The sequence below is a fragment of the Neovison vison genome, chromosome 1, assembly GCF_020171115.1.
Source record: "Neovison vison isolate M4711 chromosome 1, ASM_NN_V1, whole genome shotgun sequence".
In the NCBI taxonomy this organism is placed as follows: domain Eukaryota; kingdom Metazoa; phylum Chordata; class Mammalia; order Carnivora; family Mustelidae; genus Neogale; species Neogale vison.
The window spans coordinates 113,819,782-113,837,619 of NC_058091.1; the positions used below are offsets into that span (position 1 = coordinate 113,819,782).

General features: G+C 37.6%; 1 protein-coding gene across 50 annotated transcripts in view; it reads left to right on the top strand.

Moving 5' to 3' along the window:
* Positions 1–17,548, top strand: part of RIMS1 (regulating synaptic membrane exocytosis 1) — a 498,418-nt gene extending 480,870 nt beyond the window's left edge. For all 50 annotated transcript variants that reach the window (XM_044254066.1, XM_044254261.1, XM_044254144.1 and 47 more), the window contains 5 exons: positions 6,960–7,098; positions 9,339–9,451; positions 12,414–12,515; positions 13,337–13,476; positions 15,187–17,548. In XM_044254066.1, the coding sequence (XP_044110001.1) occupies positions 6,960–7,098; positions 9,339–9,451; positions 12,414–12,515; positions 13,337–13,476; positions 15,187–15,405 (713 nt within the window). In that variant the 3' untranslated portion in view covers positions 15,406–17,548. The remainder of the gene's footprint in view (positions 1–6,959; positions 7,099–9,338; positions 9,452–12,413; positions 12,516–13,336; positions 13,477–15,186) is intronic.
* The last annotated feature ends 290 nt before the right edge of the window (positions 17,549–17,838 follow it).

The window sequence follows — 17,838 nt, forward strand, 5'->3', positions numbered from 1 at the left end:
AAAAAATAGACAACCTTTACATATCCTATGCAACTCTGCAAATAGTACCTCTCAATCACAACAAACCTTTTAAAAATAGTCATAGGAGCTCCCTGTAGTTACTTATTTATTTCTCATTCTCTCTCCTGTCTGGCTATTCCTTTAAGGTCTCAACCCTACTTCTTCACCAAATCTATGCTTAAAATCAGTGATCTCCAGGGTACCTGGGTGGCTTAGTGGATTGGGCCTCTGCCTGGGGCTCAGGTCATGATCTCAGGCTCCTGGGATAGAGCCCCACATCCGGCTCTCTGCTCAGTGGGGAGCCTGTGCCCCCCACCTGCCTCTCTGCCTACTTGTGATCTCTGTCTGTCAAATACATCAATAAAATCCTAAAAAAAAAAAAAAAAAAAAAGTGATCTCCCTGGAGCTGGGCCCTTATCATCACTTCTGTGCCTATTTTTTTTAAGATTTTTATTTATTTGAGAGAGAGAGAGAATGCTCAAGCACTAGCTCAGTGGAGGGTAGAGGAAAAGCAGGCTCCCCACTGAGCTGAGAGCCGGATGAGGGACTTGATGACCTGAGCCCAAGGCAGATGCTTAACTGACTGAGCCACCCAGGCACACTGTGTCTCTTTCTTACTAAAATTCTAAGTGGTAAACAACACTTTTGTTTTGTTTTGTTTACCTATAACACTTTATTCTTCTGATTTCTGCACCATGACACTTACCATTTTTCCCCATGCCTTAAATTGTCTTCCTTTGTATGCTCTTTAACAGTCTTGACGTTCTTCAGGACCTCTAAATATGGAAAATAGCCCGGGCTCTATTTTGTCTATTATTTTTATCTGTATCTAGACTTCCTCCCTATTACATTTAGTACTATTGATTTTTGTTATTAACATATAATGTATTATTTTTTTCAGGGGTACACGTCTGTGATTCATCAGTCTTACACAATTCACAGCACTCACCACAGCATATACCCTCTCCAGTGTCCATCACCCAGCCACCCCATCTCTCCCACCCCCCTCCACTTCTGCAGTTTATTTCCTCAGTTTATTTCCTGAGATTAAGAGGCTCTTATGGTTTGTCTCCCTCTCTGGTTTCATCTTCTTTCATTTTTCCCCTCCCTTCCCCTAAGATCCTCTGTCTTGTTTCTTTTTTTTTTTTTTTTAAAGATTTTATTTTATTTATTTGAGAGAGAGAGACAGTGAGAGAGAGAATGAGCGAGGAGAAGGTCAGAGAGCGAAGCAGACTCCCCATGGAGCTGGGAGCCTGATGTGGGACTTGATCCCGGGACTCCAGGATCACGCCCTGAGCCGGAGGCAGTCGTCCAACCAACTGCGCCACCCAGGCGTCCCGTCTGTCTTGTTTCTTAAATTCCTCATAAGTACTATAGATTTTTAATTCCATCTGTATGCCAATATATCCTGTCTGTGTGTCTAAGTACCACTTGTCCTATTTCCAACCCTAACCTGTCCCTGGTGGTCCTGATCATACACACACTTCCTACTTTACTGTCCACATGGCTATTTAGGAAGCCCCTCAAACATCTAAAAGGGAACTCATCATTTCCACCATTTACTGAATTCTTCCTTTTCAGTAAATGACACTACCATTCAACTAGTTATCTTGACGAAAAACCTGAAAGTCAATGGATTTGTTCTTCTTTCTGAACCACTTAGACATCTAATTGGGCAAGTACTGTCCGTTCTGCTTCAGAATATAATCGAAGCTTACCCTCTTCCCTGATCTCTGACGCTACTTCCCTAACCTAAGTCACTATTTATCTCTTCTTAGTTCGGAAAGCAACTTTCCACTTCTAGTTCCTACAATTCATCCTCCACACAATAGCCAGAACAATGCTTTGAAAATGTAAATCAGATCACAGCCCTTTCTCCGTGGCTTCCCATTATACTCAGAACAAAACCCAGGTTGTTTTCCAGCAGGTCCCCCCCACCCCCAGGTCTTACAGACTCTCCCAGTCCCATCTTCTCCTCATCCATCTTACTTCAGCTTTTCAAAGCTTTCTCAGACGAGCCAAGGAAAGTTTCATCACTTTTCAGGCTCTTGCACCTGGCTCCTTCTGCCTAGATAATACTTCCTTCAGATCCTTGCAAAGCTGGTTCCTATTTTATGTTCTCAGAAGTGGTCTTCTCCAGGTTCCTGGGTGGCTCAGTGGGTTAAAGCCTCTGCCTTCAGTTCAGGTCATGATCTCAGGGTCCTGGGATCAAGGCTCCCCGGCAGGGAGCCTTCTTCCTCCTCTCACTCTGCCTGCCTCTCTGACTACTTGTGATCTCTGTCTGTCAAATAAATAAATAAAATCTTAAAAAAAAAAAAAAGTGGCCTTCTCTGCCCAGTGGATCAAAAGTAACTCACTCCACTGGGACAGTCTCTTCTTTTTGGTTTTTTTTTTTTTTTTTTTTCATGATGACTACCAGCTCTAAAATTATCATAACTTATTTAATTGCTCATTATGTGCACTAACCTGTCTTATGACTGTTGTAGCTCCAACATCTAGAAAACTGCCAATTAGACTATAGGTACTTGGTGCTCAATGAGTATTTACAGAATGAATTAATACATCAAGGGGGTGTTTCTAAATGTAACATATATCTCTTACTATGAAAAGAAAGAAATAATTAATATGTAAAGAAGACATTCTGGAAGGGAAAGTTCTTCCAAAGCAGGGGAAAATAATTGTTCCCAAATGATAAGGATTTTACTAATTTTTTTCATGTGTTTCTGAATACAGAGTATTAAAATAGGTGAGTTTTCTAATCCTTTTGTTCTTTGTATAATATTTGGGACAGTAGTTGCAAGTCAAATGTTTCATGTCATGATTTGATAGGAGACTTCATGTCTTAACCAGGTAAATGATTCTTCAATGGATACAAATAATTGTTAAAAAATGGTGATGTCATTTAGTAGTTTAATGCATGGTATTGTATTTTTTAAATTACATATATGGAACATATATGTATGCTATAATCACAACATATTTACAGAGACAGATTTAGATAATTATATACCTTTGTACTTGTATAGACTATATGTGCTTTTAAGAAAATTTTTAAATGAATTTGTAAGGCCATCTGAGAATGTGTACATGAAAATATCTGTGTAGCTAAACCACTGTTCTGTTTGTAAAATGAGATTAGACTGTGTTTTCCTAAATTGTGGGATAAAGGAATGGTCACAAGACTGAGACTCAGAAGATCCAATCCAGCTTCTGCTGCTCACTGTCATAATTTTGAGCAAATCATTATACTCACTAGAGTGTACGATCCATTAGGGCAGGGATTTTTGTCTGCTGCGTTCATTGCTCTTTCACCAGGATCTGGAAAAGGCTCGGTTCAGTGTAAGTGCTGAACAAGTATTTGTTGCATGAGTTAAAATTCTCCAAAATGAGTTTCCACATCTACAAAACAAAGTTTTTGCAACCCTTGCATTCTAAATAGTCTTAAAGCTATTGTGAATTTAAAGAAGACAATTTAATAGCTAGAACTGTTTATGCAGTTTTTACCTGGGCCTTTATACATTGTGTAGTTCATCAAATCTCTTTTCATTGAATATTTATTAATATGAATAAGACAAAAGCTAGGTATCAGTCCATATTTGCTGTCTTCAAGAGGACTAAAACAAAAACTTTAAAATTAAAAATATATTCAAATTCATAAAATTAAGTAACTCTAAAAGAAAGTTGAATAACCAGCTTGTCAAATGATGTTCTCTCAGAGTGGGTAGCATTTCCATTTTGGAAGCTATTAAGTTTTAAAACTGCTCTAAGAATGTTAGGACACTCTGTAAATATACCCTTTGTTAAGTATACTTGATGTCCCAGTTAAATTATGTAAACAAATTAGTAGACTTCACTTTTAATTTTTTCATTCATTGAAGAAATATGTATTAAGTGACAACCTTGTGAAACCTGTGTTAGGAAATGATAGCCTACTTGATGAGCCCACTCTGCATCTGTCACCTGCACTGCCAGGGGCACACAGAGCCCTGAGATCTCTGGCCACAGAGCGTTTTGGCCAGAGTCAACATCAACATTGGAAAGGCTGCAGAGGAAAGCCGTGCACGACTGAGAAGACCGTGGCCCCCTCCGGATCACCATTACTCACAAGCCTCCTCCCACGCATTCAGCAGGACCAGTCCTGCCACCCGTGTTTCTTCTCTGTTCCCTCACAGCCTGTGTCCTCACTTGCTCCAGACTGATGATTAATGAGACCATGACCCCTTTATAATAAAATCATTGCCGCTCTACCCTGTCACTCTCTCTCCCCCCTTATCATTCATGTTTTTTTTTCCATAGCGCTTATTACCAAGCATATATTTATTTGTTCATTACCTTGATTATAAACATACATGAGAATGTAAGCTCCATGATAGCAGGAACTTCGTCGTTCGTCAATATATCCCAGCACCAGGACCGTGTGTGAAACATAGTAGGTGCTTAGTAAATATTTGTTGGATGGGTACATGAAAAACTGAATGAACAAGTAACCAAACTTCCCCACTACTGATCATCTTAACTGTTTCTCCTCCAGTTTCCAGAGTCACCACACCATTTAGATTTCAAGTTTGCTCTCGTTTTTCTAGCTATGATAGTCCTTTTTCTCAGTTAGAATTCGGTGTCCCACCCTGGGTTTATTGCCTCCCACAGCTTTGGGGAAACATTTGCATAACACTGCTTAGCTCACTTCAGTAACACACGGCTGGGGCTTGCCTTTTACCCCCGAAGTGGACTGTAGCCAGTACGGGTGCATGAATGAAATGTTGCTCTACCGTAGTGACTTCATAAAGGAGCTGCATTTGAGAAGAAGGCACAATCAGTCAATCAATCAAACAGCACTAGAAAGTCCATAAATGAAGTCACTACCTTCAGTAAGTGTACAAATTCTACAATGACGAGCCAAATAGGCAAGATAGAGTCTAGAAGGGGGAAGAGTAAAGAATCCCACCTAAGGGTGGGAAAGTGGGTACATCCATATGAATGTTGGTAGGAGTGATTTAAATTACTATGTCTCTAAATGGCAATTTAGGAATAGCCATTAAGACGAAACAGATTCCTACCCTTTCACTGGCATGCAACCTCTAGATATTTGTTCTATAAAAACTCTCCTGTAAACTGGAAGCATTCCAAGTGCTCATCAGTACGGAGATGGCTTAATTATGACACCACCTAATGGTGCAATCATTTAAAAAAAATAGAAACATGTTTGTATTATAGTTACATTAAACAGAATGAGGAAAATGTGTGATCTTGTTACTGAGTTTCTACCAATGTTCTAGACCCTAGGGATAACAGTGAGCAATATTCACAATGTTCCTCTCCTCCTAGAGATGAAATTCTAGTTGGGGAAATAAATAATAGAAGTTTAATGCAGAGCAGCTCTATAAAGAAATACCAAGCATGGCAAGGAGATGGAAAATGATAAGGATGAGAGAAAGCCTCTCTGAGGGGGTGACATTTGCACAGAGACCTGAACAAAGTGAGGAAGCAAGGCAAGAAATTCAGAAGGGAAAGACAGGAAGGCAGGCCCTGAAGCAGCATGCTTGAAGTGTTCAAGAAAATTCAGGAAGACCATGCAACGGGAGAGCAAGGACAGGAAGACAGGCAGCGTGTGAGATCTGAGAGGAGGCCGGGAGCATTTTACGAGCCATAGTAACAATTTTGGCTTTCCTTTTAGTTTTGATGATAAACCAGCACAAGATCTTGAGCAAGGGAATGACATATTCAGATTTATGTTTTTTGTTTTTTTCAGATTTATGTTTTTAAGGAACTGCCATGGCTCTTATGTAGAGAATATTCATCATTGAGTCCATATAGCATAATCAAGTTTGTTTGTTTGTTTGTTTTTTATTAGGCAAAGTACAAAAGGATTGCAGTGACCAAATAGGAGAGGAAAACAGCAGTCTTTCCTATGCTTAATCTAGGAATGTTTGGGGGCACCTAGTTCACAAAGGTTTTATGAGGGTTGGAGCCTTTCTGTGTTTATACACATACACAGATGCATACAGAGCATATATTAATGGTATTAAACACTGCTGTATGAAAAATTGAAAGAAAATCAGAAATGTGTATCAAATGTGTAGATGTTAAAACTGGGGCGGGTATTAAAAGTCTAAGTATTTGTCTAACACTTTGATACTGTTCTAATCCAATAAGTGTTTTAGAATTTCATTTCCATGGTATGAGTAGAATGCTGGTTAGTGTGTCTCAAAGTGACTTGAGGAGGATTGCTCTGAATTTAGAGCTTGTCAAGAAAATGATCGGTCATTATAATTCATGATGCAAAAAGAGACTCACACCCAAAACTGCCAGTCAAAAGTCACGCAGCTGAGGCGACAAGCCATGAGCGAGCCGAAAGGCTTTCAGTTAAGATAATACCTGTTCTACCTCCATAGGTATGCTCTGTGCCATCTCAAATGAGCCTGTGTATGGTCAAGTGTTTCAAAAAGCATTAAATGAAATACTACCATTTCTCTTTATGGGATTATTGATAAAATGGTCAAAACTGTGCTATTTTTCATGCCTGGTTCCCTGTGCCTCTCCTCCTTTAAAGGACAAGGCCCAATCATTAGGTCTGTTCCCATACATTTGGAACACTCCAGACTGAGGAAAAATCTTTTAGGTTCTTTGGCCTCATCTTTCCACATGATGCCGTTCAGTGCCAAATCCCGCTTTTCACTGCAGTGGTCACTTCAGCAGCAATATTACAATGAGCTCATTTTGGTTCACTGAGGTTCAGGCCATCTCTGGGCCTGGGACAGTGGTCTGCCCTCCACAACTACCCTCTTGGCCAAAGCATATGTTGGCAAAGAGATGTAGCTAACCAGATCATTCTCTTAGACTCTCTTTTTCTCAGTAAACTTTTAATTATATGCATCATTGTTTTATTTGCAGAATCAGTCCGTATTTGGGGAGAGATGGTCTAAACAAAACTTAGAGTTTCTTTTCCTCTCTCTTGTCAGAGTCAGGCCACAAGAAGTTAAAAAGCACCATCCAGAGAAGCACAGAAACAGGAATGGCAGCCGAAATGAGGAAGATGGTAAGGCAGCCAAGTCGAGAGTCTACTGACGGCAGCATCAACAGTTACAGCTCTGAGGGAAAGTAAGTGATGTCAACACCTCTGTTTGGTTTTAGAACCACCAGTTGTGTGGTCAAAGGTAAAGTAACAGCTGCCGGCGGTTTCAGTGGAGCTTCTCTACTTAACTGGGGATTCAACCCTCCATGTTTTAAATAGCCTTACCTCTTATGATATGTACACAGGGACACTCTGCTGCACCTGGTCACTCAGACTTTTCAAAGGTATGAAGAAAAGCTGAGTTAGCATGAATAAACCGGTCTCCATCATCCAGAAAACTCACAGTAGTCCCTTCCTGGATGTTTATTGTAGAAATGCTACATTTAATGGGTTATTTCATGTGGGAAAACTCATTATCTGGTCCAGTCACCAAAATCTGAATTGAAATTTAGAATTGAGAACTGATTTCCCATATTCTTCCTTCTCTCCAAACTATTTTTTTTGTTTCTGGGTTGTTGGAAGTCTAACACTCTGATAATAAGCAATTATAATTTTTTTGTCTTTAAAACACCACTCATTTTTATCTTAGAAAAAAAACAGAATTTATCTTCCTCATTACTTTTCTTGTTAAAGAGTTTTAGTTAATTAATCTTAAAATATATCTTAAAAATATGTAACTAGATTTGTGTTTTACTTACATGCTTTTACATATAGATCTCGCAAAAAAGAAAAAACCTGCATTTTTCTATGCTTGAGAATTTTTCTGATAAACCAAACTTTTACTGAGGTGATAGATCTTATAATTAAGAAATTATTAGTCTGCAGTGGATTACTTGGGGATTGATCATGTACAAATTTTTCTATAATTATTCACTTACTGCCATTCAGAAATCTCATTTACCAATCTAATAGTAATAAATTATTACTATGATATTATTATTTAATATTAATAATATAAATTATTACTATAATAAATTATTACTATATTTACTCTACTGGCATTTTTAGATTTTGTTCGGAAGATGAAATAAAGTTATGCCAAGTTAATGTTCATGACATGCTTTCCTATTCCTGAAACTAGTGTTTATTTGATCAAATGATTTGTATGTATGCTCCAAGTAAGATATAGCTAACAGCAAACATCAGCAGGAATGAAAGTTACAGAGATGAACTTGCTGACAAAGTGCCACTATTTGATGAAGTGTTATAATGTAATGTGCAAATGAAAGACAGGAGACATTATTTTCTGATAGAAAACTAATAAATAATATTTACCTCCACTGTGGATAAGCCACTTAACCTCTTACAGATTGATTTTCATAGTCTCTGAATGCGATCAAATGTGCCCTATCTAATTCCCTTGATTATGAGGAAATAATACTTGAAAAAGCACGTTAGAAACAATAAATCCCTATAGAAATTTGTTTATTGAAAAATGCTCACTGAAGTCCCGCTACATAGCAAGCATGGTGCTTGTTGCCCAGGATACATCAGTAAAAAAGAAGAACACACTCACTGTCCGCTGGAGCTTCCAGCCCCGGGGGTTCAGGCAGTCGGGGTGGAGTAAGAAATGGACAGCGCCTGGGTGGCTCAGCTGGTTAAGTGCCTGCCTTCTTCTCAGGTTGTGATCTCTGGGTCCTGGGATTGAGCCCCGCATCAGGCTCCCTGCTCATTGGGGAGTCTACTTCTCCCTCTCCCACTCCCACTGCTTGTGCTCTCTCTCTCACATAAACAAATAAAGTCTTTTTTAAAAAAATGGTTTATTTTGAAGAAAAAAGAAATGGGCATAGTCTAATCAGTTCTCTTCCATTTGAACTGAATGAAAATCTCAGATAATATAAAAATGTAGTTCATTAAAAAAATGAATAAATGAAACATTTTTACCTGTAAATAAGAATTTGTACTTTGCTATAACATATATTGAAGACATTATCAGGCACATTTTGAATTTAACATTAATGTTACTGAATGTTCATGAACAATTATTTATATAAAATTCATGATATAAAAATTAGTATCTCATATTTTATATCAGCAGTATATTTATGTAGGGATTTGTATTTGTAAATGTCCAGAAAACTTCATATATTAAAAACTATAAGACACCCTCCTGAATAGAACATCAGCTCTTAACTTGAGAGTTTATTTCCACCTTTTCTCAGTCAGTGCTGAACTTCACATACTTGGTTCAGAGGCAGTGAATGCCAAGAGTCTATGTAAACTGCCTAATGTTTATGATTCGTGATCAGGATTAGTAGTCAAATGGAAATTAATAAAAGGAATTCTAGTAGATCTAATGTTTTGATTTTTATCCTTTTGCTAATAGCTTAATATTTCCTGGAGTACGACTAGGAGCAGACAGTCAATTCAGTGATTTTCTTGATGGACTGGGACCAGCTCAGCTTGTTGGCCGCCAAACACTTGCCACCCCTGCAATGGGTAAGAACCATTCTTCCCACAGGAAAACTGATGTTTCATGACCGACAAGGTCATTTAAAGTATCATAATAGTAATATAAATGAGAAGCAACATTTGAGCAAGTGTACTGCTGGCTTCAAATGACTATTCTAATATCTGATGCATGTTTCTAACTTGAGACATGATGCAAAATGAATAAAGTTAGTCATAAATCTTTGAACTGTCAGAAAACTTTGTCAACACAGAGAGTCCACAACAGACCCAAATGTAAGATGAGGGTAGCATTTCACAGCATAGAAAGATGATGGATTATTCAGTAAAGAATGTTGGCAAAACTAAACAAACAAAAAAGATTAATGAAATTGCCTCCCTACTTCAGAACCTATAAATATATTTTATACTCAATTATAAAAGAGAACAGGGGTGGAGAAAGACACTAGAAAATACTAAAAACTACTTGATGTTTCTTTGCTCTTGGAATGGGAAAAATCTTTCAAAGGACCAAACCAAAGACAGATAAATTGAAAACTTCTACTAGCAAGATACACCCTAAATTAAGTTAAAAAGAAAATGATGAAAGGAGAAAATGACATGTAGCATGTGCAATAGCTATTCCCCTGAAGGACATGAGATTTCATGGAATTCTCAGCAAAATGCATAAAAATAGGTCACCACAAAGGCACATCATCATGGACTCTCACAGCACCAGAGATCAGAAAATCCTACAAGTCTTCTAAGAGGAAAAATAATTCTATACAGAATTATCAAAAGTCAGATTCCCATCAGACTCCTCAATAATAATACTGGGAGCCAGAAGACTGCGTATTACCTTAAAAATTCTGAGTAACAGTTGATTTCCAACGTAGAGTACCACAGCCAGTCAGGCTGGAATAAAAAAAACCATACTGGCAAAGAAAGGTCTCGGAATATTTTCCTCATACACAACATTGCTCAGAAAGTGACTAGAGGATATACCTCAATAAAATGAACTAAGTGAACTTAAAAATATAGGAACTAAAAAAAAAAGAAGAAAAGATCCAGTAAATAAATGCTTTAACACAAGAGAGAAATGGTTGGGATACCCAAGACAATAGTGAGGAAAAATCTGAAGATAACAGCTGCAGCAAGCTTCAAAAGCAATTTGCACTGGGTGTTGTACACAGCTGATGAATTGTTGAGCCCTACATCTAAGGCTAATGATGTACTCTATGTTGGCTAATTGAATTTACGTAAAATTAAAATAAAATAAATAATAAATTAATTAATTGAATAAAAATTTGTCCAAATTGCCAGAATCCATAAAATAAAATTACAGAATACCTAATGTGTTGGATTTTTTGGAAGAGGTCAACAAGCAGGATAGAAAAAGGGGTTGAACTAATGATATATACATTAAAATGTATGCAGGTGCTTTTTAAAAAGACACTTATTTAGTATAGGAAAAAGGAAGAGCTGTCCAAGAAATGAGAAGTAAGCACAGTATTCTAGTTCGTTCATTTCTCCATAATGTTATGTAATCATAATTATATAGTCCAATATTGGGATAACAGAAAGTGTCAAGTATATGGCAGCAGTAGGAAGGCAGTGAGAAAAAATGAAGTTAGAAGTCAATAATAATATCTAAAACTGAAAAATATAGAAAAATACCTTATATGTATAGTATTTAGAAGTAGGGAGGTAGATGCCAAATAGTACAAAATAAATCAGATACAAATATTGAAAATCTTGAAAGCAGTGACCTTTGGAAGGCAAGAAGTTGAGAAAGATAATGGGACTCTTATACTAATAAGAAGACTTATAGAACAGTTTGATTTTTTAACTATGTGTGTATGTGATTAAAATAAAAACAAAAGAGAAGTCTGGGAGCTGAGGTCTAAAACAGAGTTATAAAACTAATGAACAATCCAGAGCCACAAAGTTGATCAACTGACCTGGCAAATAAAGAGAATTCACAACTGAGAAAATGGAGAGAATTTAACTAAGAAAAAAATTAGAAATAATTACATTTGGCATTTTCAGAATCTAAGTATCATATCAATCAGAAAATGATGAGCACTTTAGTAAAAATGGCCAAAGGACATGAACAGGCAAAACGTAAAAGGATACAAACTGAAAATATTTAGAGATATGTCTGTTAATATGCAAATTATCACTTTTTAGCCATCAGATTGGTAAAAATTAGAATATTCCTAATACCCCTATTAGTGGGTGTGGAAAATGGAAGGATAGATACTTCTGGTGGTAGTACCAACGGGCACAAGCTTTCTGAAGGGTACATAGCAATATGCGTGGAATTTTTGATTGTCCATTTAACTAGACCCAATAATTAAAAATCTGTGCAAAAATTCTGTATAAAGCTGTTCATTGCAGTATTATTTGTAGTAACGACAACATAGATAACTTGTATTTCCATCAACAGGGATCTGGTTGAGGTAATGACATGACCATTCACTGATCCATATGGTCAATGAATTGAGGATGTATGGTCATGATAGAGATAGATGATAGATAGAAAGATAGATAGATAAGAAGGAATAAAGGGAGAAAAGGAGTTAAAGAAAGAGAAAGTACTTATGAGGTTTCTAGGGATATTCACCAAAACATTAATAGTGGTTTTTTCTAGGTAACAGAAATACAGATAATTATACTTTTACTAAGTATTATACACTAGATTATATAAAGGATAAGAAACCCTACTAGACTAAAAGAGTAACTAAAATACTTCAGTATTGTTGTTATTAAGTGATTTATAAAGTAATATAGGACTCTCATAACATGGATTAGTACCAGTAAAATGAAGGAAAACATTTCAAAACCTGATTTGGAGGCAGGGGGAAAAAAGTGGAAGCAGGGAGCTCTAAATAGGAGGGGTTTTATCAAAATCATTAGATCACAATCTGGAGAATGTCGTGTACCTCTATTTTTTTTTTAACTGTGTGTAACTGCAAAGAAGCTGAGACATTTGCTTCCTTTCCACTTGCAGGTGACATACAAATTGGAATGGAGGATAAAAAGGGCCAGTTAGAGGTTGAAGTTATTAGAGCACGAAGTCTCACGCAAAAACCTGGGTCCAAGTCCACACCCGGTAAGGAAAGGTGGTATTGAGTTTGGACAGAAGACTCTGACATAAGCAAAGCAATCAAAATATTTGCTGCATTTGAATTCTGTGTTCTCCATTTTGCATCATCTGACTGATTAAAAAGGCAGCTTTTCTGTATTCTTTGATTCTATAAAAATGGATCTGGGTTTTCCTTGTATAATTATTCTGTCAGAAAGTATAAGGAAGAGTATTATTATTATTTTTTAAAGATTTTATTTATTTCTGTGGCAGAGACAGATCACAAGTAGGCAGAGAGGCAGGCAGAGAGAGAGAAAGGGAAGCAGGCTCCCTGCTGAGCAGAGAGCCCGATGTGGGGCTCGATCCCAGGACCCTGAGATCATGACCTGAGCTGAAGGCAGAGGCTTTAACCCACTGAGCCACCCAGGCATCCTGAAGAGTATTATTAAATTAAGAAAAGTTTAGCTATGATTGTTTCTTAGCGTGTGTTGGTTATTTTTTTTTCTCTCCACATTTACAAATGGAATTTTTTTTTCAGTTTTAAGCATAAAAAGGAAACAATGAGCTTTCAGTTATATACCTGAATCATGATGCCAGCTGTACCCCAGATCAGTCAGTCTTAGGTTAACTTGGCAGAACTTTACTGGGAATGATGAAAATGCCAGTTGTGGCAACATTAAGAGTTTTAAGAAAGAGAATTTATGGAGCACCGGATATTTAAAATGATTTAAACAGTCAATAGGAAACTTTTCACTAAGCATCTCTAATTCTCTAATAAGACATTCTCTGATCAAATCAATTTCACTTGAAGGATTAACTTCTTATATGTTAAATATTACTTTATTCAGCTCCATATGTCAAAGTGTATCTTTTGGAAAACGGGGCCTGTATAGCCAAGAAGAAGACAAGAATTGCACGAAAAACCCTTGATCCTTTGTATCAACAGTCCCTGGTGTTTGACGAAAGCCCACAGGGTAAAGTTCTTCAGGTCAGTAACAGTGTGACTGTTTACATAGTAATGTCCACATTATTCATATAAACACTAAAGAGGTGGTCAAACATGAAGAGAATAGATTTCAGGGAGGAGAAATGTGACATCTTTGAGTAGAAAAAACAGATTGTTAATTTACAATACAAACAATATGTAGTATTGAAAATATCTGATGGATCTAAGGGAAGACATAATTTTTATTTTCTCTCCCTTCTTTTTTGTCCTCTCTCCATCATCCCCTTCTGCTTTTGCCCTGCTTCCCATATCCCCTCTTCTCGATAAGTAAGTTGGTAGGTAGGATGGTAGATAGGTAGATAATCAAGACCAATGATGCTAATGGTTTATTGAGCATTATTGTGTGCCGGACATGGGATACAAAGAGGAAGGAAGGAAGGAAAAAGCGAATATTCAGGACTGGTGAATGTCAGATACATTGTTAAGTAACTGCATACATTACTTCTTTCCTTTTTTTTTAAATTTATTTATTTGACAGAGAGAGATCACGAGTAGGCAGAGAGGCAGGCAGAGAGACAGGGGGAGCCAGGCTCCCCGCTGTGCAGAGAGCCCGATGCGGGGCTCGATCCCAGGACCCTGGGATCATGACTTGAGCTGAAGGCAGAGGCTTTAACCACTAAGCCACCCAGGCACCCCATTACTTCTTTTTTTAAAAGTTGTATTTATTTTAGAGAGAGCACGTGGTTGGGGAGGGGAAGCAGAGGGAGAGAGAATCCCAAAAAGACTCCATGCTGAGCACAGAGCCCGACTCAGGGTTCCATCTCATGACCCCAAGACCAAGGGTCAGATGGTCAACCGACTGCACCACCCGGACACTCCATTACTTCTTTTAAACATTTTAACTATCATGTGCCTAAAATATCATAATCCCCATTTGAAAGATTATGTATGAGGATCACAGAGATTAAATAATTTGGCAAAATTACTCAGTAAATTGAAAAGGCATGTTTCGCCTCTCCTGCCTGTATAAGCGGGTGAATGAGTTCAGTTGAGAACCTTCACAGGTGACCAGAAGAGTGGAAAACAGAACCTTAGGAGGGGGAATAAGTGTAATCTGACTCCAGTGACTCAGATGACTGAATAAGTCATCTGACTCCGGTAGGAGCTGACCCAGATTGTACTGCCTGTAAACTCTCTGACTTATTAATCATCTGATCAAATCAGAATTGTCACACAAATTTTCAAAAGGCAATGACTTACAATTATTTTTCAACCTGTCCCTTCACTACCAAATACATAATATAAAAGAAATGTAATGCACGTTCTCATTCTTTATACATAGTCCATCGTATACACACTCCCCTGGACATTGAATTATGCTGTTTTGCCCGGCTAACTTGCACAAATTTTAATTTCTGTATCTCTCTGGCCCTCACATCACTTACTAGATAGTAGTTACTCAAGAAGGTATTGAATTTGTATATTTATTTCTTTAACATGGTTTATGTAACTAAGACCCCTCATTGACTAGGGAAACATTACTTGCATTGTATCAAATCTTAAAGTTATTGGAGAGTGTCTCTTTGAGCACCTTATTGTTGTATCTTTCTGTCTGTTCTACCTTCTTGGTATCAGTTACATTCATTTCCTCTGCTTCCCTGACTGGGCCACTTTGACAGAAGAGTTGCTTTCAACTCTGCAAATATGAAAGAAAGAGACATTCAAGCTTCATTGCGTTTTTCTGTCTCACAGGTGATAGTCTGGGGAGACTACGGCAGAATGGACCATAAATGCTTTATGGGTGTGGCTCAAATCTTGTTGGAAGAACTCGATCTATCCAGTATGGTAATCGGATGGTACAAGCTGTTCCCACCATCATCCCTGGTGGATCCCACACTCACTCCCCTAACCCGCCGGGCTTCCCAGTCATCTCTGGAAAGTTCAACTGGGCCTCCCTGCATCCGCTCCTAGTGAACTCATACCAGAGTCATTCCAGTGAAACTCTACCTTTCAGGATAATAATCTGAACCAGATATTTCATGATCAAAAGCATTGTTGGAGACAGACAATCAACTTGTGTTTTGCCTGTAGTAGTTTTTCAATAATATGTCCCACTTGTTGTTTAAAACCTGGCTTCATATGACAGAACAAGGCAGTCTATCAAATTACAGTAAGAGTCAACATGCTAGTGAGAGTCACTGATGCTTCTGACAAACAGAAAAAGAGGAAACTTCAAATCCAGACACACACACGTGCGCGCACGCACACACACACACACACACACACACAGAGGCATGCACACACCCCAAACTGAACAAACTGGAAACTCTCACTCTGAAAAGTTGTATTTTACATGTTTCTGCACAGACCACAAGCAGTGTTATTTCCCTGGTGTTTGAGAAGTTTTGTTCTTCTGTGTGTTTTATTTGTGTGCTATTTGTTGGGTTTTGGTTTCTTGATTTATTTTTCACTGTATTTGTTATTTCCACTCATTTTTGGATATGTCATGACAGGCCTCATGATGCTTACAAAGACCCTTCCTTTCTTTTCTGAAAAGCACCAAAAAAGGGCTGAAATAGTCTCTGTGGCATCTCCCCAAAGTGTTCAACATCTGGGCAAGATGAGGCCAATGAAGGGTTTCACTGGCTTTCATTTTAGAATCCTTCAGTCTTGTGTGTGGAAATCCAGAAAACAAAAAGTTATATTCTAAAACAAATAATCACAGAACCACTCTTCTTAAATGAAAAATGATCTGTGTTCTAAAAAGTTAATTTATTTTTATCATTGTCTTTTATGGAAGACTTTTAAAGAAGTCAATCTGCAACTAATGCTGGGAATTAAAACTAACTGCATAACTGTACTTTGGGAAACACTCCTTGTAATAACTTTTTCTTCCTGATATCTCCCCAAAAGAGTATATGCTCATGTGTTTAAACCATACTTTTGACTTCCCAGAATGGTGACTAGAAACAGATTTGAGCCTAAGACACTTTCAGCTATGCCCAGGCCTCTCAGCCATGTCTCAGTGTGGACACACCCATCTGCCCTGGAAAGAGCATGGTATGAGCTGTCCAGTATTCCACTGGAAATTCCAGTTGAAATATTCTGCACTAAAGTAATGTTTTTATCCAATTTTAGTTTACATTTCTTTGAGATTGATGCAAGCACAAAGCTTGATTTTTTAATGCAAAGTATCTTACTTTGGGGGTGGGGAATAAAACAAAGTCAAATTTCAACTTGTAGTTTCTTCATTTGAGTTTCTCTTGGCCTTGAATTTCCCTTGTGACATTCTGTATACGTGCTACAAACTGCAGACTCTGCAGGTGCATTGATATGTTCTCCCTCCTTTTATGAGTCATTCAATTTTTGTGATCACACAAATAGAGCAGCATGACTTGGAACTGTTCAAAGCTGCATGCACATTTTGTAAAAAAATAAACAAAAAAATAAAATAAAAATAAATAAAAAAGAGAAGAAAAAATGAAAAAAAACCACAAAAGATTATTTAATAATGTATGTTAGTTCCACATTAGGCCAGCTTGTATGTTGCATGTACTTGTACAGTTTGCTCGTTAATTACTATAATGAAATAACCAAGAAATCTAAGCCATCCATTTTTGTTATAGACATTTTGCAGATTTTAGCCAGACTCTGTCTGTGAGTTTGGGGTGAAATGTCTATAGATGGACTTTATTTTTTAACCCTCTGGAAAATGTGATGTAGTATGGACCAAATTCCTTCTAATTAATATTTTGGTGTAGATTCCTACCGTGGGGCTGTACCACATGTAGACACTGTGTACACACTAGGTTTTAATCCATAGACATACTGCCTGCACCAAGTGAATTATTTATTATTATTTACACATGCCAGATTTATCTGCCCGTCATTCCACAGGGCACAGACTGACCACTCCTCACCATGCTGAGCAGGAAGAACTGGAGCATTGGTGCACTTCTACTAGATTCCGTTCTGTCTTAGTGGCCAACAATCAACTGATTATAATTGGATAGTATCTTTCTATTTTGACCACTTGTCTTAACACTCCCCTGTGCTTTTAAAATGAACAACTCATGTATGTAAACATGTTTAATAAAATTTACTTTTCATGTCAGTTGGCAGCCATCCGTGTTCTATGTTTTGCCAGATTTCCATTGCGGGTTCTATGGTGCAAAAATGGGAGCCAGATCGTGGGAAAGGGAGAGTGGGATTTGTTGTCTGCTGTGGGCGTTTGAGTTGACTTGTCACTGCACTATATATGTCTTAATCTATGCCCAAAGGGTACTTTGCATCACATACAAGTTTTCACTTTGTCAGCCTGTCTAAGTGAGCACATGACTATACTTCTGAAAAGTGGCATTATTAAAAACAATAAATCTCAGTAAGAATCAAATGGAAGGTTGT